Consider the following 27,727-nt stretch of genomic DNA (forward strand, 5'->3'; position numbering starts at 1 on the left):
TTATATTTATATAATATTATAAACATTGAGGTATGAACCTTTGCTGATTGAGCATTCTGAATTTATCAATACAAACTCTATAATGTACAAAATAAATTAATAGGGAATCCAACAGAACAGGCTATGTTGCAAATACAATATGCATCTTTACCACGATGAAGACAAAATAGAAAATATAAATATATATGTGGTATAAGACAGAGACGCACTTTGTACCAGTCTCACAGAATTAATTCAATACTCATCACCTTATCTGACAGATGCAACAGAAGTAACTATTTGAAAATAAGTCTCCTCCCTCCTTACTTTTCCTCCCTGGCACCTGATAGACTGTACATGCATTTCTCTGTCACCGACGGTCTGTCTCCCTGGAGAGTGTAAGCTCCCCGAGGAGAAGGTTTCTGTTTCATTTACGGCTACCTGTGCAGCACCTAGAATCTGACTACAGCAGGTGCCCAATAAATAAATCAGTGTTGCATGCATGGATTTAAAACGGGCACACATTTAACCAATACAACCACTGGTTTCTACGATGTCACTCCGTACACTGACCTCCCATGACACATACTTAGCCAGGTCCTTACTGAACACCGGTCACCCTTTCCCTGACTCTCTGTGGGTAAGTCAGAGTCCGGGGGGGCCCCCTGGGCACTCGGGAATACCGGCTCTCGGCACGTGGCTGTTTCTGCCCTTCGCTCTACCCCCAGGCTGGCCCTTCCCATGAGACAGATCGCACAGGACAGAAGGAGGGAGGGAGGCTCATTCCAACGTCCCTCTGAACTGCCGTGTGTGCTGCTCCAGCTTCTCGGCCTCGGCCTGGAGGTGCCCCAGGGCCTCGGGGCTGGGGAACTGGAGCACGGCGTGCTTGGTGGCCAGGGCCAGGTTCTTGAGCAGGCTGCAGAGGTGGCTGCTGCTGCAGAGGATCTCGTTGCGCACGTCCCTGTCCTGGGTCTCCTTGCACAGCGTGTCCACCAGTTTCTGCCCTATCATGATGACCAGCTTGCTCTGCGCGATGAAGATCTCCGGGGACTGGCCGTGCCTGAGGCTGCTGTGGAAGACGCCGATGGCTTTGAAGAGCGCCCCGAAATAGAGGCGGCAGTGCTCCGAGAGGTGGACCTTCTTCTCGGGGTCCCGCTGACCCGGGGGCCGGGGCACGGGGTACCTTGCGTTCTGGAGGAGAGGGAGGAAACGGCAGGTGAGAGAGGGATTCCAGCAGCAGCCTGTGCTCAGCTCCCTTTGCCTCTTTTTGCCCCATTTGGTTGACTTTTTATAAGAAAAGGGGCCACAGTGTAACATTTGCCCAACAGATTAATGTTAATGTTTTCAAAGCACTGTCATGCAAAAACTATAATACATACAAATCTAATACATTGCATTATATGTAATCTTATTTTATTTTTTAAAAAGATTTTACTCATTTATTTTTAGGGAGGGGGAAAGGAGAGAGGAAGAGAAGGAGAGAAACATCAGTCTGTGGTTGCTTCTCACGCACCCTCTACTGGGGACCTGGCCCGCAACCCTGGCATGTGCCCTGGCTGGGAATCGAACCTGCGACACTTTGGTTCGCAGCCCACGCGCTCAATCCACTGAGCTATGCCAGCCAGGGCAAGAAGACACTTTAAAGAATTAAAAAAATCCTTTCTAACCCTAATCAGAGGTAAAACCTGAACCTCAAAACTTTTCAGAAGAAATCTAAATATGCCAACTTACTGTCTTAACACTAAAATATTTCTCTTGCTTGCTAATAAGGTGTCATCTAGACTTTCACTGCCATGAATTTTATTTTCTGGAATCCAGAACCCACTCTGGAAAGAGGCTCAGCGTCTAACTTAGTGGCGACCGTGCCAGGTGACCGACGAAAGCCCTGTTGCTAGGTTGCAGGTGAGGAGGCTGAAGCTCCCTAAAGAAAAGGGGCCGCCTAGAGCCGCTCACTGAGCAAAATAAAGACCTGGGGGCCCACGATAAGTTGGGGAGTCTGCAGCTCATCCTTCCCATGTAACTGCGTACTCCCTCGTCAGCCCAGAATCTCCAAGTGCACAGTCTGGAAGTGCTCAGACAGTGTCAAGGTCTGACTGTGTCCTCCCTACATTCTTGTGTGGAAACCCTACCCTCCACTCGGAAGGCAGGAGGAGACAGGGCCTTCGGGATGTGAGTAGGGTCAGATGAGGTCAGGTGGGCGGGGCCCCCGTGGATGGGTTAGTGCCCTTATAGGAATCGTGGAGAGCTGGCTTCCCTGCTCTGCTCCCTGCCCTGTGAGGACACAGAGAGAGGACAGTCTGCAGCCCGGAAGGGGGCCACCACCGGGGCCATGCTGGTCCCCTGACCTCAAGCCTCCAGCTTTCAGAACTAGGAGAAGTAACTTTCTGCTGTTTACAAGCCACGCCGTCTGCAGGACTTTGTTACAGCAGCATGAACGTCCGGGAAAGTGAAGAAGAGATCGGTGGGTTGGTTGCATTGGGTCTGGAGCAGAGGCTGGAAGGAGAAGCAACCGTCTAGACTGGGATGTCAGCCTCAGAGCTTGCAAGTGTTAACTGCAGGTAAGTAAAAAATGTGCCGTGATTCTCATCCTGCGGGGGCTGGAAATGTGGGGAGCTATCTGTGGCTGACCAGGGAGCCCTCCAGGCAGGCAGGGGCTGGGGGTGCCAGACGTCCACCCCCGCCCACTGCAGAGAACTGTCCCCCCCATGGTCCATGGCCCTCCACCCCCACGGAGAAGCACTGTCCTTCTACAGTGGTGGTTTACTAATGTGGTCCCTGCGCCAGCGGCTCCAGCTTCCCTGGGAACTTGTCAGGAAAGAAATTCTCGGCCCCACCAGAAACTCTGGAAGGGGGGGCCTCTGGGTGTTAAGAGGCCCTGCCGGAGACTGTGACCCACTCCCAAGTTTGAGGGGCGCTGGTCTGAGGCCCACCTCGGCTTGAACAAAGAGGTGCGACCTTCAGCAATCCGGGCAGACCCCAAAGAGTGTGGTCTGAGAGCTGAACAGCGGGGGCCTGGGTTCTCATCCTAGTTTGCCTCCGAGAAGGCAAGTGATCTCATCCACGTGACTGGACGTCTCCGTGGCTCCTCATCCCACCCCCACCTGCAGCCCGAAGTTGGGGTGGGGCCTGAGGTGGGGGTGGGGCTGGGGGAGTTGAACTGGTTCACCCCCTGCCTCCCGGGCCTCTGTCACTCAGAGAAACCCCTCCCATGTCAGGCCCTTCCCGCCTTCCTCTTAACTGGCTTCATCCTGGTCTTTTTAAACGGGTCCATGTACGTTAGTCTAAAGGGAACGTTCTGATTGGGTCGGTGAAAAAAACTGCCGTCATTTTGAACTGGTGAACGGCAATGTGCTGCCGGCAAGAAGAGGCGATCAATGAAAATAAACACAACCGTAACATCTTTGATTTAAAAAAAAAAAAAATGTCTGGTGTCAAAAGGTGTTGAAGGTGCCCAAGCCCCAAACCAAGATGGCTTTTCTTCTGTAGTCAGGAGCCTTCCAAGAGGACGTGGAAGTGGGTGGGAGCCCCCGGGGTTCATGGCCACGCCAGCACCGCCCGTGACCGGCTGCAGAGCACCCGGCGTGGTGTCCCGAGTGGCTGAAGGACCGCGTGCCCCGTCTAGGAGCTCACCGGCCCGTTCATCTCCCCAGTCCCTTCTACCGGGAAAAGGAAACCCCAGATCCCCTCCCCGGCGGGCGGGGGAGGCTGTGCTGTTGAGTGGTTCCCAGCAGGAAACCTCTCTAAGGATAAAGCATCTGCACTGGGAGTTTTGGGGGGTGCGCGACCTCGCTTACCTGCATTTCGAAGCCTTTGCTTCCATCCCACCTTTGTTCCAAGATGGGTTTTACTTCCTCTTCTAGATTAGGCAACTTCTGAAAAAGAAAATCCATTCGAATCACCCCCATGAATGGCTTTTCCTTTTTTACTACGGGATACCTATTTAAGTCCAGTTTAACATCAGAGCCCTCCTCCTTATAGTTTTGTTCTGCGTCCCTGATGCCTTTTTCAACAAAAGGACATTTTGGCCACCCAAGGGCTGAACTGTGTCTACCAATATGGCCTTGTATAGTGACACACAGGTTTTTGCTTTGTTTTGTTTAGATTTTTATACATGTATACTTATTTATTCAATTGGGAAATGAAAAATATTGAAATTTCTACTTTGTCTAGAGAGCGTTAAAGCTCTTAACATGACAAGGCTCGTTAGCAGAACGCCAAGCCACCGACACCACTGGGCCCGAAAGCACCGAGTTATCTACGGGACAGAGCCCCCCCCCCCCCCGCCCCCACGGTGCCCCTGGAGCCTTGCGATTCTCGAGCCCAAGTTTCCCTTCCTGCCGTGCTGCCTCTGAACCCCCGCAGGCAGCAGAGCCGTGCTCGGGGTCACAGGCATCTGGAGGCCGCGATGGCCACACACAGCTTGGGAGAGTGTTTACACTTCCCCTTCCGTTTCTAAGAAACACACAGACGATGACTAAATTCGTAACTTAAAAAAAAAAACGCAAGAAAGCTTGATGGCGAGATTAAGACTCAAAAAGAATGGATTTCAAAAGCTCTTTTACAGCCCCTTTTAGTTTTAGCATCAGGGACGTAAACGCCAAACCCCCAGATTTCCAGAAGACACCCGACCTGCCCCAATATTAAAATATGTATCTTACTTCTTAATGAGACGTCACCTGGAATTTTACTTTCATGAATTTTATTTTTTGGAGAGTGGGTTCGGTGCCCCCGGCAGCCTGTACCACTGCAGGAAGACTCTCGGCATCTAATGCGACGGTGACTACTCAGACACATATGGGAGGGCCCTGTATACGGTTCACTCAGGACTCCAAACTCACCTTTCCCCGGGCGTTTGTCCAGTTTTTCTCCAGCAGCTCGGGGGAGAGGCCGCTTTCCCTCGGTTTGCTGGTGGGAGCGCTCCTTTGATACGACTCCACTTCCCTCTGGGGCAGCTGGACGCACCTCGCGAGCTTAGGTCCTGCGCCGAGGGTCGAAGGCACGGCGTCTCGCTTTTCGCCGTTCGGCTTGAAGAGGAGCCTCCCGTTGGCAATGACCATGGAGGCGAACCTCTTGATGTCTTCCGGAACCATCCGCGCCACCATGACGAATCTCTCGAGGTCATCGGGGCTGTTTTGGGCTTTGTCCGTCACGAGGACCTCCAGGGACCAGTGGCAGCCGTCCAGGCTCTCCTTGCTCTCCAGCAGGGCCTGGTAGGAGCTGCATATCGTCTGCAGCTGGTTCCTGATTTTGGCCTGAAGGTTGCTGTCGGTGAGGTGGCAGGCGGCCCCACAGACGCCCTGGGCAAACTCCAGAAATTCTCTCAAGGCTTCTTCGATGTGGTCGGTGGCCCTGCGGATGGCGTCGATGTTGGCCTCCAGGTGGTCTCTCAGCCTCCACGTCCTGCTCACGAAGAGCATCAGGCCCGAGACAGAGCTGGCCACCCTGTGCTGCAGGGCCGTCACCAGCCCTTTGGCCAAGTCCAAGTCCAGGGGCGGCTCTTTGGCGGCCGACTCCTCGGAGGAGGAGCCGGACGAAGAATCGGTGGAGGTGGAGGAGCAGGAAGAGACGACGCTGACTCTGCTGTCGGCGCTGTTGACGGACAACCTGTCCAGCTCGGGGCAGGGCCATGCGGTCTGCCGGGGGGCCCAGGCGCGGCCGCAGTCCCCCTCGTTCTCGGGAGCCCCACGGCCTTTCTCCGGCTCTTCTGCAGCCGGAGGGGCGCTTGGCCTGGCTTTAGGGACGTCGTAGATGTTTGGCTTGGTGTTCTGCTGCTCCACGCGGGGAATCAGAAAGTTCGAGGGAACCCTGTACCCTCCTCCGTCCTCCGAGGGGGTGGCGGCCTTGGGCGCTGGGACGCAGGGAGCAGGGCTTTCTGGAAGGCTGAGCTGCTTCTGCGTGGGCACGGTTCCACTCAGGTGCGGTGTGAGGGACCTTGCCCTGCTCTTCAGGGGACAGTGGAAGCCGGTCATCGGTCTGGGGAGAGCATGGGATTCCGCTTTGTCCACGAAGCCCGCTGGAGATGCATTTCTTACTTCGGCTTTTTCGGGGGACACCGGGGTGTCGTAAATCCACTCTGACTTCTGAGGGTTCGGCAATGTCTTGTAGCAGGCCCTCGTCACGGCAACAGTTGACATCACCGGAGCGCTCTGCCTCTGCGGAGAACCACACAAAGCACCCAGCTTAGCGGCAGCAGAAAGAAGTGCGCGCAACTCACGTGGCAAACTTGTGCCACACGGAAGGCCCGCCCCAGCTCCTTCGGTGGCTCCCCAGTGCCGCCGCCGGTCAAGGCCCTGCACAGTCTGGCTCCAGTCTCCCTCTGAGCCTCCCTCCTTCCCACTCTGTCACCTGTAAGGCCGGCCGCCCAGGCTGTCCACCTGTCCCTGCACCCATCGGAACGGTCGCTTCTTACCGCGATGTTTCATTTCACCCAGACTGGTCCCCTGCCCTAGACGCCCTCTCACCCCCTTCCTTTCCGTCTCACAGACGCCCGTGCGTCTCTCGGGACACTGCCGAGTGCCCGCTGTTCTGCAACAAGGCCTTCCCCGATAACGTGACGGAACCCAGGACCGGTGGAGAGGCCCAGATTTCAAGCAAGGGCATTCCCCCCGACGCAAGCGAAAGCCTACGCCAACACGGCTTGTGTCTGAGGTCGGCGGGGCTCTTGCTCCATCCCTGCACGGCAGGGGGTCCCTCACGCTGGCCCTGAGTCTGCCCTAGAAATGGAGGCCGGAGCAGCGCGAGGACTGGTCCCAGCCATGCCTGGACCCGGCCGCGGCGAGGGGCCTCCGTGAAGGAGGGTCCACCACGAGGCACTCGCAATGCGCGCTCGGACCAACCTCACAAAGGCCCCAGGGGAGGTCCCGGCATTCCCACATCGGACCTCAGCTCCGGGTCGTACTTACGCTGGGCGAGCTGGCCGGGGGGACGCGTCCTGCCTTCCGGGGGCTGGCGGGAATGTCGTACAACTGCTGCTTCTCTGGCTCCTGGGGAAAGACCGAAAAGCGGGGCGATGTGGACGTTTCCTTCCTGCGGGCCGCCCATCACACCCTCACCCACACCCGCCAGTGTTCGGGGCCGGGGCTCCCGGGCACGGTGCTCTGTGCTGGAGGCTTAGGTGTGGCGGCGGGTACTGTCTGGACTGCGGACTTTGTGCGGTCACAGATGCTTCTCAACCGAAGCAGGGAGAAGGGGTAGAGAGAATGAACCGCAGCGGCCTGAGCTCAAAACAGCGGTTCAAGGCCCTCCGTAAGTTAGCCTTGAGCCTGAGTCACGGGAGAATAAACGAGACTCGGGCTTCCTCTGTCCTCTGTCTTCCTCAGCAGAAATTGTCCCGGGCTTAGGACTCATGTGTTCATCGGGCACATGTGCACCGAGAGCCTACTGACTAGGGGCATCAAGCCCAATGACATGTGTACACCCAGCCGTGAGCGCGAGGCGCGGCGGCTGCACAGATACCGGGTGTTTCCGTGTGTGCGGCGGTTAGGAAACACTGAGATCGGGATGTGAAAAACAGTTTCTTTGTTCCTGAGCGAGGTGAGGGAGCGCGCAGACAGGTTTTGCGAAGGAGAGAAGCAGCTGGAGCGTGGAGGGCTGCCGCCCAGACCTCTAGGAACCACAGACTCTGCGGACCGGGCCGGGCAGCGGGGTTCAGGCTGCCGGCGGTTCCGCGCCACCGCGGGAGCGGGAGAGAATGCGGCCGCAGGGCAGCTGGAGGGGCCCGTGGAGGGAGTGGAGCTGTCCTCTGATTACGTGACGCTCGTCTTACAAATCCGATGTACCAGCTACATACGAATCAGCTCAAAAAGAACACCTACAGTTTCGTCCCCAGGGGCAATCAATGTTAAGATGACCAACGGTGCCGTTAAGGCTGTGGCGTGCAGGGCGGGGCAGGAGGAGGTTTGCAGTTGTTCATATGGAAAACGCTGCAGTAATTAACAAGCCATAACGCAAGAATGAACTCCGTGTTTTGACTACTCACAACTGTAAACCTACTTTTGTTCCAGCTTCTACATCCTTCCAAATACTCTTAAAAGTGCACGTATGCATATGCATATGTGTGTGTGTGTGTGTGTGTGTAGATATAAAGTATGTATTCCACAGTAAAAGTAAAAAGTTTAAAAACATTCAGCTTTTAAATAGTGCTGATGTTCTCCTGCGCAGGCCTGGGCTCCCCCGGGCATGAGGCTGGCTTCCGAGCGGGGGTGTGCCCTCCGGAGCCAGGCACAGACAGGTGGGCGGTCTGCGAGACGCTGGGGCCCCCACGCTCTGGGCGGGCCGCCCCTCGGGGAGCAGGGCCGGGGCGAGGCTCACCTTCGGGGCTGGGGGGCAGCGGCTCTTGACCGGCACGTCGTACAGGACGGGCGAGGAGGCCCGAGTGGGTCTGGGAATCGACAAGATGGCCTTGGGGAGACAAAGAACGAGGGAAAGGACGTGTCACCCACGTATTCCAGCACGCCAATCTCTGTCCCACCTCAGGGCCGCCCCAGAGGCCGTTCCGTCAGCTCCCGCTCCCCTCTGAAGCCGCCCCCTCCCCCCGTGGTTATGTGTCTGACTCTGTGGGTCCCACTCGCAACACCTACAGGGAGCAGGGGCCTTTCCTGTGTGTGGATTCCCGCCCCCAGACACCCAGTGTTTCTGGGAAGACATGGGTTCAAGGTGGCCGTCAGTTCAGGGACCCATCCGCGAAGGCTGGTTTCGAGAGGCGAGGGGGCGGGGCGGGGGGCCGGGACGAAACTCCGGGTCAGGGCCCGAGAGCACGTCCTTCGTTTTCACTTGAAACGTGAACAATTCTCTTCTCTGAATTTAAACCAACACCAAATGTGTTCTTTATTTGGTGATTAAAAAAAAGACCAACGTGTTGCATTAAGGAAGTTGGAACAAAAAGTAAAACAAGCCCAGAGCCGTGGTTACCCGGCGGGGGGGAAGTGACCAGGAGCGGGCGCGAGGCATCTGCTTCTAGAGCATTTAGCTTCATTCTGTTTCTTTTCCCTTCTTTTTTTTTCTTTTAAGCTTTGTTCTGTTTCTTGATCTGAATCCTAGCAACTGAGCTGTACCCTTGGGATTTGTAGGTTAAACGTCGATAGAAGAAGTTAATTCAAAGAGCAGACAGTGTCACCACAAAGTCACACAGACGAAGGTCAAAGGCCTGCGGAGGTCTCTGCCCTCGGCGCTGGCAGCCTAGGGTCGCCGACGAACGGGCAGACCCGACCAGGACGCTTGACTCTCTGGCCTTCGGCCGTGGGACCCTGAATGGCCCTTGTCACCTCCCTAGGAATCGGTGTGCTCACTGGTAACATGAAGGGTTGTTCTCATCTGACGGACCCCGGCGGTCCCTGTCGGCCACAGAGACGTCTGACGCGGCCACAGTGGCTCCTCTGTTAGGACGACAGGAGAACAGGGACGTGTCTCCACCATCTTGGTTTTTGATTCCTGGCCGACCGTCACCTGGTGAGAGTCGACCCAGGGTCTCCCTGGCTGTGTTCCCGCCTGTCGGAGAACAGCACCACGCCGGTGGGCTCGCCTTGCTCTAGCAACAACCACGGGTGCTCGGGGCGTGTTCCCCGGGCAGCCTCAGACGCAGGGCTAACCACTGGGCTAACCCAAGCAAGCGGGGAGAATGTGTCAGCCCGCTCTGTAGATCAGAAGACTCCTCACCGATCGTCCACTCCACTTCTTAGGTTCCTTCCTTCTGGCACTAGAAGCGGCGGCAAAATGATTTAGGATCTCTGAACAGGGCAACTGGAGGCGACCTTGGAAATGGTCGGTCCCTCCGCCCTCATGATGCGGAGGAAGAGGAGAAGTATGGGGGGTGCTGTGATGTTTCCGGTCACCCGGCGTGGTCGTGGCTGCCCCGGAAGCCAAGTGCCCCGGACTCCTGGTTCCCGAGCCACAGGTGGGCTCTCCGAGACCCTCAAGCACAGAGAAGGCAATGAAAACAAAGGGGTGGGTCAGAGGGTGGGGAGAGCAAAAATGTAGCGAGGGCAGCCACAGAGGAAGCTTCAGCAGGAGTGAAAGACAGAAAAGTTCCCCCGGGGGTTTTACGGACTCCACCGCAGGAGCCCCACTGCAGTGGCGCAAGGCCCCTGGTGTCTGAATTCCCCCTCGGTGGCTGTGGTTTCTGACAGACGGCCATGGCCTGCACGAGCCAGGGCTCTGGTGGTCAAGGGCGAAGCTTACAGCTAACGCCCTGGCCCTTTCTGTGGAGACAGTCAACACTCCTTCCCTTTCACACCAGGTGTCAGCTCACAAGCTGAAGTCCATGGTGACGAGGCCTTCTGGTAGACCTGGTCGCTCCATCCATCCAGCCAACGCTGGCTGTGAGGGACACCTGGTGAACTGTGGACAGTCCCCTCTGTCCTTTAGGGAGGGCGAAAATGGCTTTTTCTTCGTTTGTTTGTTTTCTTCCGTGGCTTTGAAAAGAAACTTCAATTAGCTTCCGATGAGGCCACTTGTTTTTCCTGGGGGAACCACCAGCCAGGCCCTGCTCCGAGCCAGCTGCTGAGATGGCAGCTGAGCATGCCAGGCGGGGCTCGGGCCAGCTGTTCTAGAAAAGCGACTCAGGGTTCACCCCAGGGACCGGCTGCCGGAGGCACAGCCAGCTTCCCTCCGGTGTTCGCAGCCGGTGCCCGAGGGGCAGCTGTTCCGTGTGACAACTGTCTGGTTCTCTGCCCTGCAACCCAGGGAGTTAGAAAATCTGAAGTATTCGGAACTTTCCAAGGAGCCGACAGCTTCCTGTTTGGAGGTGTGTTGGGAGCTGGTGCAGAGGAGGCCTGTGTCGTAAGCACACGGTTCCTGGGGCCACGGAACACCCAGTGGGGCAGCGGATGTTCCTGGACCGGGGCCTTGTCGGGACCTCTGCCCCGAGCTGTCGCCAGAGAAAAAGTGTCATCAGAGCTGAAAGCCAAGTGCATGACGGCAGGAAATGCCCGTAGTGACTGGAGACCCTGCAAATCTGTTCTGTGTTCTTCACACTTCGAGGAAGCCAGGGCTTGGGGGGAAGGGAGATGATCCTTCTCCTGTTCTGTTCTCATTCCTTTCTTTCTTTAAGTATTTTTTTTCATCCTGCATTTGCAGAATGCTTCTTTTCCTCTTCATTCTTCTAAAATTTTCCGTTTTTAAATTGCGATGTCGTACACACCCTCTGCGTTCACAGAATCAACTCCCTAATGTCTCGGTTGATTAACTTTTTATGGGTGTGCACCCTGGGGCTGCCACAGTCTTGGGTGCTGGGGCCAGAACCGCGGATGAAATCAAGGTCCTTGCCTAAGGCCGTCTTTCATTTTCTCTTTGACCGATTCTGCTTCCTCCTGCTATCCGCCGCGGGTGTGCGTTCTTTCCAGCGTGTGAGCAGGCGCGCACACACACACACACACACACGCACGCACAATGTTATTTTCAGTTTTTGCTTGTTTGCTTGGCTTTTACTTTAATAGCTCTTAATGCCCTCATAAAAATACCTCGTAGCACTACTCCGTCTTTGCTTCACGGTGGCACACCAGTTGGTGGTAGGGCCACGCCAAAGTTCTGTAACCGTCCCCTTGTTCACAAACACTGAAGTACCTTCAGTTCTTTCCTTATGACAAACAACGCTACCGCGGCCACGGCCTCCCCATCCGGGTGTGTCTCTGCCTTCTTGTGCGTCTGGGTCGAAGGGCGCACGTACACTTGAAATCTGATGAGTAATTTCTTGCCTTTGACCCCGTGGAAGTCCAACCCTCCCATTCAACACTTGCTATCCTAGTGTTCCTACCAGGGGTCGAAAAAGGCCCCCCCGTGAATGTCCACGACGCTTCCCAGCACAGCGTGGCGGGGGGGGCCTGGAGAGTGGGGTGTCTGAGGGCTGTGAGACACTATCCACGACAACAACGGAAGTGGGGGCCAGACCCAAGCCCGCCCCGTCCTGCCGACGGTCGGTTCCCACCTGGTGCCTTTGCGCGGATGCACCCCGGTGCCGGAAGGCGCAGCTGCACCCCCTCCCGTCCTTCCCATCACTAGACCCCGGTCCTTCCTTCGGACGCACGCTCACCTGCTTGGGAGAGCCTAGCATCGTCTCACAGACGACCCTGGTGCCAGCCGGGGGGGCTGGCAGTTCGTAGACTTGGACGGTGGGTGACGACGTCCCCTCCACCCAGCTCTTCATGTGCTCGTACACGGGGCTTGGAGGCGGGGGCCCGAGCAGGGCGGGCACCCGGTAGGTCTCCTTGGGGCTGGCGAGCGCCTCCTCCAGGCCTGCCGGGGAGGGGGGCCAGGGCCCGTCTGCGGGGGCGTCCGTGAGCACTTGCAGGCGGTTGGCCGGGGCCAGGCCCTGCCTCCCGTGGAGAGAACACCTCCACCAGCCCTCGCTTTCCGGCACGTTCCGCTCCAGGACGGTCAGGATGTCCCCTCGGCAGAAGGCCAGCTCGTCGCAGCAGTCGGGGCGGTTGTCGTAGAGCGCCCGGGCCAGCAGAGCCTGGGGGCGGGGCGGGGGGGGGAGAGAGTTCCGTGTTATTCCCGTTGCCAGCGACCGAGGCCCCGGCACCACGCCCTCCGACGCGCATGGGAGCACATCACTACTCTGTCTCTGTCCTCGACCCCTTTACCTTGCCCCTGCTCTTTGCCTGATCCGTCCCTCTCCATCTTTGGGGTCTCCGTTGAAATGTCACAACCTCGGGGGAGTCTTCCCTGCACCCTGAGACCAGGTCTGCTCTCCCTAACACACCCTCATGGCCCTGACTTGATTTGGGGCGACAGTAACCCTTGCATAGTCGTTGCATAGCCAAGTGCGGCGTTGCCCATAGTTGGGTTAAAACTCTGGCGCTGTGACTTCCCAGCTGTGTGTCCCTGAGCAAACCGGCTACGCTCTTCGGGCCTCAGTTTCCTGCTCTGTGAAATGGGAGGAGTAGTAATAGCTTTTCTTATTGTGAGGGTTAAATGAGTTCATATGTCTATAAAGCTCATTGAACAGCAAGCATCCAGTTACCGGCACTTGGTAACGGCTCAGCCAGGCTCGGCTGTCACCGTCATAACTACGGTGTCGCTCTTTGTCTGGTTCTGGGTGTTGTTCCGCTGCACTGGGCTGGAAGCTCCGTGTCTGCAGGGACCTATCTCGCTACTCTGCTGCCTTACCTCCAGAGCCAGGTGTGGGCCCAGGTGCATAGGAGATGCTAAAAATATGCTCGTTAATTCACGAATGACGACACAAAGACACAGGGGCGAGTGACGTGCCTGTGGTGACACAGCCAGCATGGAAGCCCAGCCTGTTTCCCTAATTCTCGGACATTCGCTCTTTCCGTGAACCACACGCTCCTCCACAAAGTCACTGGTGGTGATGGCTGACTCCCTTCTCGTTGGAACTTCCCTCCGTAATTAAATGAAAGCATTTGCTTCTGCAGGTTTGACACAATCGCCCCCTCCCATGATATCAATGCATGTTTGTTGCAGAAGAAGTAGGTTTTCTTATCCCCATTATACAGATGAGGAAACTGAGGGTTGGAGAGATCACATGGCTTGTCCAAGGTCACTGGGACTCTGCTCTCCTCACATCCATTACTGCGTCCTTCCCTTATAATCCACTTTCTAGACACCAGCGGGATGATGTTTTATGCACGCATAGTTGATCATGTTGATCGCTTGTTGAAAAACCTCCAATTGCTTAGACCTGCACTTAGAAGAAAACCTAAACCTGCCACCTGATCGTGCCGCCTGATTGGCTCCTGGCCACGCCTCCTGTTCATTTCCCTCCGGCCATGTGGTTTTCTGCCTTTGCTCAGACACACTAAGCTTGCTTCCACCCCGGACCTTTGTTCTTGCTACTCTTTCTTCCCGGGACACTTTGCCTTCAGGTCTTGGCATGACTGGCTCCTCCTCCTCCAGGTCTCAGCTGGAGCCACCTCCTGCAGATACCCTGTTCCCCTGGCCGTGCATGAAGGCTAGCTCCGTCCCCCCCATCCCCTCGGGACTGGGAGGTGATCATTCTGCAGGCACGGTGGAGAAAGGACTCAGCCGGGGCAAGGTCAGGCCAGCAGTGTGGGAAGAACAGGGAACATCAGTGGCAAACATTCATGGGTCACCTGCGTCCCTGGTACCATGCAAACCTCTGTATAGATAATGCGGGATGCAACTGACACACCTCGACAAAGGAACCTGAAAGCAGCCACAGTGGTCACTGTGGCCCCTCGCAAGGCATTTTTTACTAGGGTGCTAATTGGGAAACGCTTGTGTGAATAGTGCAGAGATGAGAAAGGACATACATTTATATTCTTCTTCCCTGCAGACACACAGGTAGTTAGGGTCTGGGCACCCTAGAAGAAGCCTTCGTAACCAGTTTCCAAAAAAGGACACCCCCCGCCCCAATGCCCACCTTCCCACAGCAGCTGGGAGAGGGGGGAGGAAAGTGCACAGGCATTTGGAAGGAAGAAGGGCAAGGAGCTTAGGGAAACAAAGACATTCCTGGTGCTCACAGTGGCGATTGCCTCTCTGCCGGATGCATTGGGCTAATCTGCGTTCAGTCAGCAATACACTCTGGGCGTCAGAAGCAATAACCAGAGAATTCTGGGGCCTCATCCACGGATTCACTCATTCACCCATCCATCAAGACTGCACTGAGCGTCAGCTCTCCAGAGTGGTGGACGGAACAGCTGGTCTCAGGTCAGTGCGTGTTCCCGTGGGGGACACACACGCCGCTCAAAAATAAATGCAGTTGACGAATCAGAAATCAATACGGTTCACCCCTGAACAGTGGAGGGGTCAGGACCCCCACACAGCAAACACCCACATGTCGCTGTTGACCACCCCCACACTTAACGACGACCAGCCTGCTGTTGAGGAGAAGCTGCCTTCCTGATAACATAAACCGTCGATTAACACACTTTTTTACAGCGCATGTATTCTAGATTGTGTTCTGATAATCAAGTAAGCTGAGAAAATTGTAAGGAAGAGAAAAGTACATTTTCATTATGTATTGAAAAAAAAAAACTCTACACGTCAGCGGATGCCTGTAGCTAAAACCTGTGTTGTTCAAGGGTCAACTGGGCAGGGATTTTGCTTCTCTTAAGGGCCACAAAGGGAAAGACGGGAGGCTGTGAGAACCGGTGAGAGCAGTTGGGAGGAGGTGATGGGTGAGGGATTAGGGAGAGTCCCCCCGGCAACAGGGCGTGGGAGTTGCGACCTGGGGGGTGAGCAGGGATTAGATTAAGAGCTGGGGAGAGATGTTCCAGGCAGAGGAAGAGAAATGTGTGCTGGCTGGAGGGATGGAGTGTGTGTGTGTGTGTGAGAGAGAGAGAGAGAGAGAGAGAGACAGAGAGAGAGACAGAGACAGAGAGACAGAGAGAGACAGAGACAGAGAGAGAGACAGAGAGAAGTGTGTGGGGAGTTACGGGAACTGAAAGATGACCAGGCTGGGTGGAGAGACGTTCAAAAAGGATTGGGGGCTTGATTTCTGTGTGTATCTGGTTGCTGGGTGGGACAGGGACCCGAGGGAGTCAGTGGGAAGCTCACGAGCCAGAGTCCCGGATGAGGTGGGTGCCCATGGCTCAGCTGAGGGTGGCGGTTGGATGCGGGGGGGCAGGGGAGCTGTTGGGAGGAGGCGGTGAAAATCGCACGTGACCTTGGAGGTGAGTCTTGAGAGAGGAGAGAGACGGGCGGGACTCTGATCGCTAGGGCGGGAGGAGAAACACACTGCGGACTGGGAAGCAGAGAAGGAGGGTCTCGTGCTGCCTCCCGCTGCCTCCCGCAGTGGCGTGGAGGCCAGCGGCCACTGATGTCACGTCCTGTCCGAGACTGTGCAAGCTGCTCAGGGTTTGGGGTCCGTCTGCCCTCTCCTGCTCCTTCCCTCTGTCCCCTCGCAGGGGTCAGATCAACCCTGGGGGCTCCATCCTGCTGCTTCCTCCTCTCACGCCTGCTCCCCTTCCGACTCTTGTCCTCCTACAGTTAAAGAGTGAGTGGGGGCGGGGCACAGAGACCCTGCGATGGCTCCCATCACAGTGGCCAGAAATCCTCATTTCCTCGGGAGGATCCAGCACCTCCTGACGCCGCCAGCTCCCAGCTGGAAGCAGTAAATGACACGTCCCACAGGATGCGACAGGAGACAGAGAGTGTTCAGTGGAGAGAGCGCTGAGCCACTAGGGAACGTGGGCCCCTTCTCTCTGCATCATGGGACCCGGAGGTTAACAAGATGGACACTTGTTAACCTCCTTCTATTAGCTGCCTTCTCACAGATTCCATACGCCCAAGCACTTCTAGCTAGTCTCAGGGGAAGGCGGCAGAAGTGTGTGCACATTCCCTGGGAGGGCCTCGAGAGAACAGTTAAGGACAGACCCCAGATTTCTTAAAAGCACACGCTGTCGATAGTTCAAATCCTTGGCTGTCTGGGAACCGGGAACCACTCCAGCCCACAAAGACTTCTCCTGGATGTAGGGGCTTTTTTTGCTTTCAGATCAGTGAAATAGTCTCTTTTGAATCTTCCTTCACAGGGCGGCCGAGCCTGGTCTCCGAGAAGCAGGAGACAAGGCCGAAGGGAGACTGAGCTATCCTCAAAGACGGGCTTCTCCCAGCGGTGTCCTTGGGTGTCCTTGGGTGCCTGGCCTGTTATGTAACTGCACAGACAGCCTTGGGGAGATCAAAGCAGAGAGGATGGTGCAAGCTGTTGGCTTGCGAATGTTTATTTTCCATAGTTTTCTTTTTTTTAAAAAAAAGCTCATTACATTTAAAAGGAAAAAAGTTTCCAAGAGCCTAAGAAAAATCCCCTTACCACCTCCTTTTTCCCACCCACATTCTCCAAAAAGGGGAAGAAAGACGGAGGAAGGAGGACAACCCCGGGGGAGAAACGGAGTAGCTACAGGACACTTCCGTTGCGAGAGGTTTTGGCGGGGGCTGTGCTCCGCGCAGAGACCCCGGGCAGGTGGAGAGGGCAGCGGGAACGTGGTAAGGAGGCACAGCAGAGGCCCGGGGAGGATCCCACCCGGCAAACCGCGCACAACTCCCGTCTGGCCCGGTGTTTGTGCGCAGAAGCCAGAATCATCCTGCGGCTGGCCGGGGACGGGAAGCACGGTGACGGGAAGGGCAGCGAGCCTCCCGCATTCGCCTGGACACTCATTCAACGCCAGAAATACCCTAGAAACTCCCGGCAGACTAAACGTCTGTGATTCTTAGCATTATTTCCCCATAAATTATTTCCCCAAGAGAAGCAAGGCCTTCTCTAGTCCCTCGGGTATACGCTGAGTCGGGCGCCGTGTTAGTTTTGCTGGTGACGGTTTGGCCAATGCCTCGTTAGCCAGGAACAGTGATGCTGAGCTTCGAGCACCTCGCCCGAGACTCGGCTGTCCCACCACCCGGGGACTGCTACCGATGTCCTCTTTCAGACACGAGAACGCTGGGCGCAGAGAGGGGGAGCAAGTACCCTCAGGTTTCTAGGCAGGAAGGAACAGAACCAGGGTAGTTTTGACTCCAGAATCTGCTCTTTTAGCCTACAAATCCTCGTGTTTAGCAAAGACCCCGTCACAAGATGGCAACAGAGCGAATGACTGAGGGTGTCCCTGGAGAGAGGGACGGTAAGCCGGCAAAAACGTTTTAGCTCAGTGGGTTCAGTTGAGTGGTTCTTTACCAGGATTAGATTCTGGACTAAGAATCCAGGAGCTCACTAAATGTAATCACTGATAAATGGTCTATTTGTAAAACGGAATCCTGTACAGCCATGAAAAAGACAAGGTGGGATTCAGATGAGCTGACAAAGAAAGATCTAAAAATACAGTGCTAAGTTAAAAAAAAAAAGCAAGGATGCCTTCATTTGTGCTTTTGTGAGCATAGCGTCTTTCTGGAACATTCACATCCATGACCAGGGCCCCCCCTCCGGACGGGGAGGGGGAGTCCAGGAAAGTACAGAGACTGGGTTTGAAGGAGAACACGCTTTCTGTCTGTGCCCACGGGCGCAGCTGGAATCTGTCACCCATGGGTGCTTGTTTTGCTTCTGCAATTTAAAAATCTTGTTTCAAATCAGTCTTCCTTTCTGTGGGAAGAAAACGGCTTCCTCGTCGGGGAGCTGGGGACCGTCCCCGTAGCCCAGGCTACTCCCAGGCCCGACTCCCAGCCACCCCGACTCTCGGCCCTCAGCCGGGAGGAGCAGTCTGCACACAAGGGTGTCTCACGTCGGGGAAGCCCTTCTTGGGTTTCTGGGCAGCTCGCACCATGGACGCAAACCAACCCCCCGCCCCGCCGTCACAGGGCCTGTGCCACTGAGGGCTCTCCCAAAGCCGCTGAGAAGAGCTTGAGCAGCTTTGGAGAAACCACTGGTTTTGTGTTTCTCTCCCCGGCTCCTGGACAGCCCAGGGCGCACAGAGAAGCCACGAGGACCTGCCTGGCAGACCCAAAGCGCCCAACTGCCAGTGCACTGGGAATCACGGGAGGCTAGGGTATTTCTGGCACCAAACGAGTGTCCACCAGGCGCATGGGGGAGGCTCGCTGCCCTTCCCGTCCCACGCTGCCCCGCCTTGGCCAGTGGCACGAACACCGGGCTGGACAGGAGGGCCTCCCAGAAGGGGACATGCTCCCAGCGAGGCACAGGCCACCGCAGCTGCGCGCTGTGTGCGTGTGACATGGGGAAGGCCGTGAGTGTGACCCCTTCCTCCTTTCCTTGCATGTGGAGGTCTGCCGTCGACATGGGAACGCCACACCGCTGGCTGTTTCCTCTTTGTCCCGTCCTTGCCTGTCACTCACATTCTCTCTTTCCCTCCCTCACGGCCCCCTGGTCCCTCGGCCCCTTCCTCCTCGTTCATCTTCTCCCTCGGACACAGTCCTCTGAGGCAGGAGCCATGACCTTGACTCTTATGTTCCCTGGTGACGGGCAGTCGCTTTCCATAGCCACGCTCAGAAGCAAAACTCCACGAGGGACAGGGAACTGGGAGTCGCTTGAGAGAGCAGAACAGGAGATTCCACGGTCGGAACCAGCCCCGAGACTGGTGTCTGTGTCCACCGATGTCCGTCTCGTGTGTCGTGGCCGATGCGCGGAGGGACGCAGCTGGCGGTGCGAGGACTGGGCGCAGCTCTGCCTCAATGGCCCGCGTCTCATCCTCAGCCACAGTGCGAGTTTGAAAAAGCGAGGGGACGGCTAAGGAGGCTCTTGCATCGCCTTCCAACGTAAGGAAGACTTGCTTCTCTTGGAACTGTTTTTAAAGAGCTGAGCCAAGTAAGCAGAGGACAGGTTTCTGCTTCCGTCTCCTTTGGGAAAAGCCGGGAAGCTGTTGAAGGGGAGGCTCCGGAGCGTGCAGAAAAGGATCTGAAGTCATCCCATCGGAACTCCCTTTTCCCAATCACTTTTACACTGAAAGTAACACTGACGCTTAAGAAAAGAACTGAGTAGAATACAACCTTTTAAACAAAACATGAATTCTCTCCTATTTTTTTTTTCTTGTTTCAAAACCTGGCACACGAAACAGCTCTGGATGATTCCCACCGGTGCGGTGTTTATCCGGTGAACGCGAAGGCTACTTCCTGAGCTCGGGGGAGGAAACGCCGAGTCACGGGCCCCTTCCCACGGGGACTCCGAGCCCGGAGCCCGCAGCCAGATGCTGCCAGTGGGTGCCCGAGGGGAGCGGCGCAGATACTCACATTCACCTTCATCTTCGTCCTTTAAGGAACGTATTTGTGAAGCTGATTATCCCTTGTCCTGGAAAACGCCGGCAGAGCCACTCCAGCGGGGGGTGGGGGTGGAGGGGGGGCCCTGTGGCAGGCAGCAGGGTGTGCTGGGGTGCCGTCAGTTCTGGGGACAAACACGCTTGTGCATGCACGGTGCGGCCTCTCTGCAGCTGTCCTCACCAGGTGGCCCGGGCTGGCAGCAGCGGCCACGGGCAGGGAGGGGGGCAGTTACATCACACATCCCCTGGACGTTGCCCACGCGTCCCTCCCACCCAGCGGTGCAAAGAGCCGGGGTGGCGAATTTATCTGTGGGCCCTGGGGACACAGATGTGCAAAAACCCCAGCGAACTTGGAAATGAGAAGCGATGCGAGAGGAAAAGGACAACTTCAACGCCTCTGAAAACGACCCTGGAGGAGGGCCGTGTGCTGCGGACAGGCACAGAGCTCAACTGATTTCTCCTCCATCACTTTGACCTCCGGCCCCTCCGGCCTCGAAGGCCTCCCGCGGGTTCAGACGGAAAGGCCGCTCGCTGCAGGGACTTCCGCGGCCGCAGAAAGCGCTGCCTTCCGGTGAGACTTTGAGGAAGAGGCTGTGGCCGGGAGAAATTCCCAAGCCGCCCAGGGGCGATGAGACATGTTCTTCCCTGATGCCCGAGCGCCGTGGGTGTCCGGTAGTTGTGGGTCCTGACCAGATCGGCTCGTTGGGATACACTTCTCCTATTCTCGGGGATCTCGGGAAAATGCGCTTTTGGTTCTTCCATGATTCAACAGTTACTTCCTAAACACCTACTGCAGGTCTGACAGCGTGTGCGGAGGGTGGGGGGCGGGCAGGGGAGCCAGGTGCCCTGGATCTGAGCTCAGACCGAAAGACGAGGCAGCAGGAGAGATCTCCCGGGCCTTCCCCGCATCGGTGTTTCTGGGTGTGGCCCCCCACGGGCCCACGCGCTACCACACTGTCTCCTGTGGCCCACAGTGCACTGGGGGGTCCATGTCCGTCTCCCTGCCGCCACCTCCACCCAAGCCCACCCCTGAGTCCCTGAGTCATGACTGGGTTTGGAAAGAGGAGTTGCCGGCAATGTTGCACCAGGCACATGGTGGAGGATTCGGCCTGCGCTCGTGAGAAACTCGTGGAGGCAGGAGGGCGAGTAAGCGAGATGTCCCAGGCCTCGGTTTCCTCATCCGGAAGAGAGGCGGCTCCCAGGGCCGCCCCGGGCTGCAGCAGCTGGTGCTCCGCGGGGCTCCCTCTCTCCCGCTCACCTCTCAGTCCGTGAGAGGCAGCAGGGGGAGGGAAGAACAGGACAGCTCCGGCTGGGAGGCTCCACTGGTTGGAGCATCGTCCCGAGCACCGAAAGGCTGCGGGTTTGGTCGCCAGTCGGGGCACAGACCCGGGTTGCTGGTGCAGCACCCGGCCGGCCGAGGCGCAACCGATCGATGTTTCTGAGATCGATGTTTCTGTCTCTCTCCCCCCCCCCTTTCTCAAATCAATACAACGTATCCTCCGGTGAGGGTAAAAAGAAAGGAAAACAACTGGTAGGTTCTCCCCCTTTCCCCTTCCCTTTCCTTCCTTCCTTCTGTTTCGGAGGGGAAAGCAGGGAAGAGGCCAGGAGACAGCAGAAGGTGTCGTGTGTGTGTGTGTGGAGCGATGGCCATGACACCAGCTCCAGCTGGGAGACAGCTTTGTCTAAAACTGTCTCTTCAACTCCGTGTGCCAATGAACTACATGCGTACGGTCACATCCATGTGCCGTCTGTACTTTTTTTTTACTTAAAATGTTAAATTAAGCCAATTAAAAAACAACACACACTCCCCCCAAGCAATATTACATATGAAATGCCAAGTCTCATGAGTTAATTTTCTTCCTAATGCCCATTAAGATATATAGCTAACCCTAAGAAATGTTCTCTCTCTCTGTGCACTGCACCTAAGGTCACCCTGTTCCGGGTCAAGGTCCCCTCAGGGCGGGATGTTTCTATCTGATCGGTTAGGAAGAATGCGATGAGCCGCAGAGAAAGAAGCGAAGGTCGTCCATCCACTTTCTCTCTCCCAGGCTCATGTTTGGGGGGGTGATGGGGTGGGCCCGCCAGGGGCCGGCCTGCTGTTTAAGCGCTTCTCCCTTTCTGTGGAGTGTGAATGGCTTCCAGCTCGCTGGGTTTCTGCTGTCAGCAGCGGGCGACAGAGCAGCCCACGGCCGGCCTTATCTGGGTGCCACAGGGAAGGTTCGCGAGAAGCTGCGTGTCGCCTGGCCTCTGCTGTCCCCAAGCTGTCAGTCCCCTGACTTTGGGGAACGTCTGTGTGGGAAGCAAATGCTAGAAACACTTGCTGCTAGTGACCGACTTCGTCCCCAGGGCGAGCTTCCCTGCTGAGCCGAGGAGGACCTTTCGCAGGGCCCATGCTAAACTTTTTGTTAACCAGCTGGCTGGTGTGTCCGAGGGCGAGGGACCCTACCGCTTTCTTTTCCTGTCTCTCCCTTCTCTTCCCCTCCAAGTGGCGGACGTCCTGGGCAGCGCTAAAACAAACCCTGCTTTCCACTCTGCGGAGAAGGAACAGTTTAAAGAAAAGGAACACGCTGGACATGCACTAACTTACAAACTCATGGGGGGAGCGGCCGGCTGGGAGCCCCGGCCTCGCCTGCGAGTAACTCTTCCACGGTCTGTGTCTGTTTTGGGGGTGGGGCGGGGGTTCGGGAGCCTGCAGGGCCCCCGTGCCAAGGGCCAGGGGGTGCAGCCCAGGCCCAGCAGGGCCCGCTGCATGCTCAGCGCCGACTCTGTCCTTGTGCCGTGTACCCAGCGGTCCCCTTCCATTCCCACGGACGAGGGGCTTCCGAGCCGTGCGTCCGGAAATGGTCCCTGCACTGCTCGCTTCCCCTTTTGGAAGGCCCCGCATGTCGGAGGGTTCGAACATCCCCCGAAGTGGCAGCTCTGTCACCAGCCTCCCCCCCCACCCTTCCTCCTTTGAAGTCCTCGCCTCTCTGGGGAGTTGTCATTTCCTCCCTGAGTCATCGAGGTTCCAGAATGACCACGCTGCGTTTCTACGGTCACTTCCCCGTTTCCATGCGTGTGGGCTGCCTTCCTTTGAATAGTCTTGCAGCAGACTTATTTTTAACTCCTGGGGTGGTGGCATTCTGTTTAGCTTTGTTTTTTTCCTCTTTTTCTAAAGAGTGAGCTTGTAGAGGACATACGGCGTGAAGACAATGCAGGTGGCGTGGCAGGGAGAGGGGACCAGGCGCTTGTCCTCTGCGGCATTTAGAACTGTGCCTGGCCCAGGCGAGCCCCTCACTATCTGCGGAATGAACCAAAGGCGCCTTGCCTCAACAGCAAACAGAGATAAGGTTGGCGGGGAAAGAAGTTTCCAGAAGGTGGATCGCACATGTAGTTAAATACACGTTATTTACGCCTTCCTCTACTATCGTTTCTGCCCACATCCCTCCCCAACAGACTCAAACACCCAAAGTTTTGTTTTTTAAAAAGAGTAAATAGGCCCTGGCTGGCGTAGCTCAGTGGATTGAGCGCGGGCTGCAAACCAAAGCGTCGCAGGTTCGATTCCCAGTTGGGGCACATGCCTGGGTTGCAGGCCACGGCTCCCAGCAACTGCACGTTGATGTTTCTCTCTCTCTCTCTCTCTTTCTCCCTCCCTTCCCTCTCTAAAAATAAATAAATAAAATCTTTAAAAAAAAAGAGCAAACGGTTGTTCTCTTTGTCCACTGAGAACAGCAGGGAACTGTCCCACAGGGAGGCGGAGCCACCGGCTCTGTCTCCGAACTAGGGTCTCGCTGCTGCTCTCCCCGACCCACAGTCCCCTCAGTCCCCGCAGCCCGAGTGAGCCCTTAAGAACACAAATCACATCTTGTCATCGCCTGCTGTAAATAGAACAGCGACTTCCTTTGCAAGCAGAATGCACTTCTTCATGCTTGCAGGGCCGACCCTGCTCACCCCGAGGCCTCGTTTCTGACCACGCCCCCCAGCTGGTTCTCTCTGCTCCGCCAGCCCTGGCCTCCTTACGGATGCTCGACTCGGCTGAATTCATTTCTACCTCAGGGCCTTTGCATTTGCTGTTCCCTCTGCCCGCCACACTTTTCCCACCACTCAGGCCTCTAGAGAGGCCCTTTCTGGCCGTCGCCTCTGTCAGGCCACCTTGCTTTGTTCTCCACGCAGCATTGTTCACCCCCTGAGACCACTGTGCCGTCCACTGATGCATTTAGTGCGTTTGTGGCCCCGCTGGTGTGGCCTCTCCATGTGGATGGCCCCGGCCTCCAGAGCCCAGCCGCTGCGTGTGGAGTGGACGGCTGAACTGGGGGCAGCGAGCTGTGTTGTGGGTGAAAGGATAAAGGTCAGAGGGAGACCCTAGGTCCTGTGATCTTGACTTCAAAGGCTCCAACCTAAGGCCACATCTGAATGGGAGAAGGAATGGGCCTTTTCTCAGAGATCTAGGCTGAGTCGAAGGTCAGGCTGGGGCCAGATGGAGAGAGTGAGCTGGGACTCTGCTCCCAGACATCTGACAACGAGGAAGTCCTTGTCCCCGGGGCAGGGCTGTGCTGTGAAGGCTCCCTCTGCACTTCCTGCACCTCCCAACACACACCAGTGCAAAGTGTCTGTGCACCTACTGTGTGCAGACACTGCTGTAGGTGTAGAGAGTCAGCACTGAACAGGAGAGTCCAGACCCGTCCCTGGAGGAGCTGACTCTGCAGAGGGGGCGACACACAGGCGAGACAATTCCCGCTCTTGATCAGTGGGGACCAGGCAGGGGAGGGCAGAGAGGAGCGCGCCACGGCCAGGCCGCAGGGGCTGGCGGGAGCGGACTCAGGCAGGGCCCCTCGGGCCACGGCGAGTTCTCCGAGCACAGTCCCCCTCGCCCTGCTTTGACAAAGACTGGCTTTAAAATGTCTGGCGTACCATCTGAGAGCTGCGGAAGGTCAAAGAAAGCCTCAACTCACTCCCCACTCGCAAAGGAAGCGACTCAGCAATCCTCCTTCCATTGCTAGACGTTTGCCCCAGGGTGGCAGGGTGTCTGTGCTCAATGGCGCTGCTCTCCAGATCACTTCTGTGGTGTGTGTGCACGGACACAGACACACACACACACTCAGAAGTAAACCTCATCCGCCACAAACGGCACTGAATCTCTAAAGTGTATGCAAACTCGATTTTTGAAGATGAGGCCCTTTTGAAACGACCCACACTCCAAAACAAGGACTCCCGTATAATAAAACCACGCATTCACCTTGACTTTCAGACCTAATTTTGCAGCATTTCTGCAACGGCGTTGAACATGGACTCAATCAGCTGCAGTCCAGCAAGCCCATGAATGCGACGTGACAGTTACCTCTCCGCCACACGCCGCTGGATTGCAATCGCACCATCTGAGGCCAGCATTTCCTACCACTCGTATCATCATGTTTAATTTTCAGTTTCCTCCTTGTTTCATAAGCCAATGAGGGGAAAAGATAATACAAGTCGATTCCACATAATCGGCGACACACAGAGGTGGAGGAAGCCCTGCTGACATGGAACTGTTGGCCGGCACAGCCAGGGACGGCGGCCGTGGACACTGTGCGGGGCCCACAGGCCAAGGTCAGGGTAGGGAAGGCGATCTGGCCGACCCGGGAGGCACGGGAAGGTTGCTGTAAAGGGCGGAGTACCGCTTCGGCCGGGTGACCCCCCAGAGCACCGTGGTACCAGTTCTACAGCAACCAAACAGCCTGTGGGCGTTCAAACTGACGCGGTGGATCCACGGTAGGAAAATGCGTGGGACTCCGACTTGTACTTTCCATTGCGAAAGGCAGGAGGCTTGACCGTGTTCAGCAACTGCCCCTACCTGGGTAAAGCCTTGCACAATAGTTTCTCTCAAGCCACACCAGGGAGCGTGTGGTCACAGAACAAATCCCAGGTTGGAAAAACAGACACACAAACGCATAGCAGCCAAAAAAGCAAGAGAGGGTATTTTTGGAAAATGGGAAGGGGGGACTATTAGGAAGGCATTATTCCTTCGACGGTATACTTTCTTGGGTGCGACCACAGCCCTGGAGCTGTGGAGGAGAATGCCCTTGCTGCCAGCAGATGTGCTGACGTGTTTAAGGGAAAAGGGTCATTCTCTCTGCAGCTTGTTTCCCAGTGGGCGGCCGTAACGGAGTGTGCACTTGGCCCTCAACATACACAACAAATGCAGACACTGTAACAAACTGCCAGGAGCCCGTGAGCCCCAGTAAAGGAAATGCATGAGTTCACTAAATGATTTCCCCCCCGGTTTTCCCAATGGCTAAAAATTTTCGAGGGAAACAGTTGGGTACAATATTCTGGCTAAGACACGTGCACATGACCTGTATGAGAGAGATGTCATGCATTCATTACTCCGCTATAAATTCCACTAACGACACCTGTAACTGTTGTTGAAATAATAAAGAACACATGTTTCCTGGCTGGTGTGGCTCAGTGGATTGAGCACTGGTCTGCAAACCAAAGGGTCGCTGGTTCAATCCCCAGTCAGGGCACAGGCCTGGGTTGTGGGCCAGGTCCCCAGTATGGGGTGAGCAAGAGGCAAACACACATTGATATTTCTCTCCCTTTCTTTCTCCCTCCCTTCCCCTCTCTCTAAAAATGAATAAATAAAATCTCTTTAAAAAAACCATTTAAAAATGTTTAAAAAATATCTAAAAAAAGAACACATATAATTCACAAAAGCAGCCTCCCCATTTAGTAACTGTTTTATTTCTTTTTTCCTGTTCTACTTATATTTTTAAAAGGTGCAGCAAAGTAACCCTTGAGCTTTCCCAGTAACCAGTGAACTTGCCTGGTTAAGTTTTTTTTTTTTTTTCTGGGCAAGTTATTATTATTTTTGGTAGCCATTTCAACTTCCTAAATAGTGAATCTTTTTTGATTCCTGTCCCAGACCTGAGCTCCACTCACACGGACCAGTGCAGAAGCTAACACGGAGACGGAGGGGGCGCCGCCACGGTGCGCTCGGGAGGGGAGGCTGGAGCCCAGGTGTGGGCTCTGCTCTGGGGAAGCGGCCCCACGTCCATCAGGACGTTTGGGGGTGACACCGGTGCCTTTGGGGTCCACAGAATAGAGAGCTCGGGGGAGCTGTAGAGGTCTGTTAGGAGGCGAGTGGACACAAAGAGAGAGACTGCGCTATCTCCCCAGAAGCTCATTTCTGCTGGGGTAAATTTCATCCATCTCTGAACCCATCTGCTAAGGAGCTTTAAGCGCAAATGTTTTCCACACGTAAACCGACACGAAACCTTCCCATCCCAATATTACACATTGCTGGCATGCATCCCGCAACCTCAGCAGAAACTCAGAACAACAGCCCGTCACTGTCCTTGCAAGTGGCAGGCGGCCCGACCCTCTGCCCGCTCCGACGGCCCCGGCACTCACCCTGGGCGTCCCGTCCATGATGCTCGCACCTTTCATGCTGCGGTGTGTGGAGCGGCCCTCGGCGCCCCGCGGCTGATATCTCTGGCCTCAGCGGCGGGTTGTGCAATGCCGCGGCATGCTTCGGGCTGGTTCTCAGAAACGGACTTCTGTGGAGCTGGCTGCCAGCATGGGAGAGTGTCAGAGAGGTTCTCGCAGCCGGCGGGCTTTCGGGAAACCAGGTGAGGCCAGACGAAAGGGGTGAAGGGAGGGAGGGGGACCAGGAATCCTGGCACACTCGGTCCCCGGCGCCTGAATGTCTCACGTCGTTTATAAGTGGAGACGATCACACATTTGTTATGTGAAACCAACCGCAAAAAAAAAAAAAAACCCAACAACCAAAAACCCACTCTTCTGCTTTATACGTTGAAGTTCCTACTTCGAAAAGCTTGGTGTGTGAGCGCACAGTGCTCTCATCCCTCGAACTTGGAACAGCTCACAGCACACAGACCACACTCTTTTCCCCGACTGGAGGCCAGCAGCCCAACTTCGAGATAGCTGTCAGCATTTCTTCCTTCCTGCCCCCCAAAATTTCCTGTGACAGCCAGGAGAGAACGAGCGCAGGGGACCGCCTCGAAGGACCGTGTGGCCCCGCACTTTCCTCGCCCGGGGCCGCCCTGCCCCCTGCCCTGCCCCCCACGCCCACCTCCTGGACTTGGCTGTCAGCACCGAGGGGCTCACACTCCCCGAGTGCCCACCGTCTCTGCACCGGGCGATGCTGGGCGCCTGTCCTTACAACC

The 27,727-nt window shown here is 56.1% G+C and overlaps 1 protein-coding gene across 1 annotated transcript; it reads right to left on the bottom strand.

Annotated features, from left to right (window-relative positions):
• Positions 1-27,267, bottom strand: CASS4 (Cas scaffold protein family member 4). Its single transcript, XM_045833138.1, has 7 exons — positions 26,952-27,267; positions 12,005-12,427; positions 8,290-8,379; positions 6,882-6,962; positions 4,818-6,131; positions 3,774-3,851; positions 1-1,170 (listed from the first exon to the last, which is right to left on the bottom strand). The coding sequence occupies exons 1-7, from the start codon at positions 26,985-26,987 to the stop codon at positions 760-762; spliced, it is 2,433 nt and encodes an 810-aa protein (XP_045689094.1). The 5' UTR covers positions 26,988-27,267; the 3' UTR covers positions 1-759.
• Between the last annotated feature and the right edge of the window lie 460 nt (positions 27,268-27,727).

The sequence above is a fragment of the Phyllostomus hastatus genome, unplaced genomic scaffold (genome assembly GCF_019186645.2).
Source record: "Phyllostomus hastatus isolate PE091 unplaced genomic scaffold, TTU_PhHast_1.1 phas_contig_17, whole genome shotgun sequence".
NCBI lineage: Eukaryota > Metazoa > Chordata > Mammalia > Chiroptera > Phyllostomidae > Phyllostomus > Phyllostomus hastatus.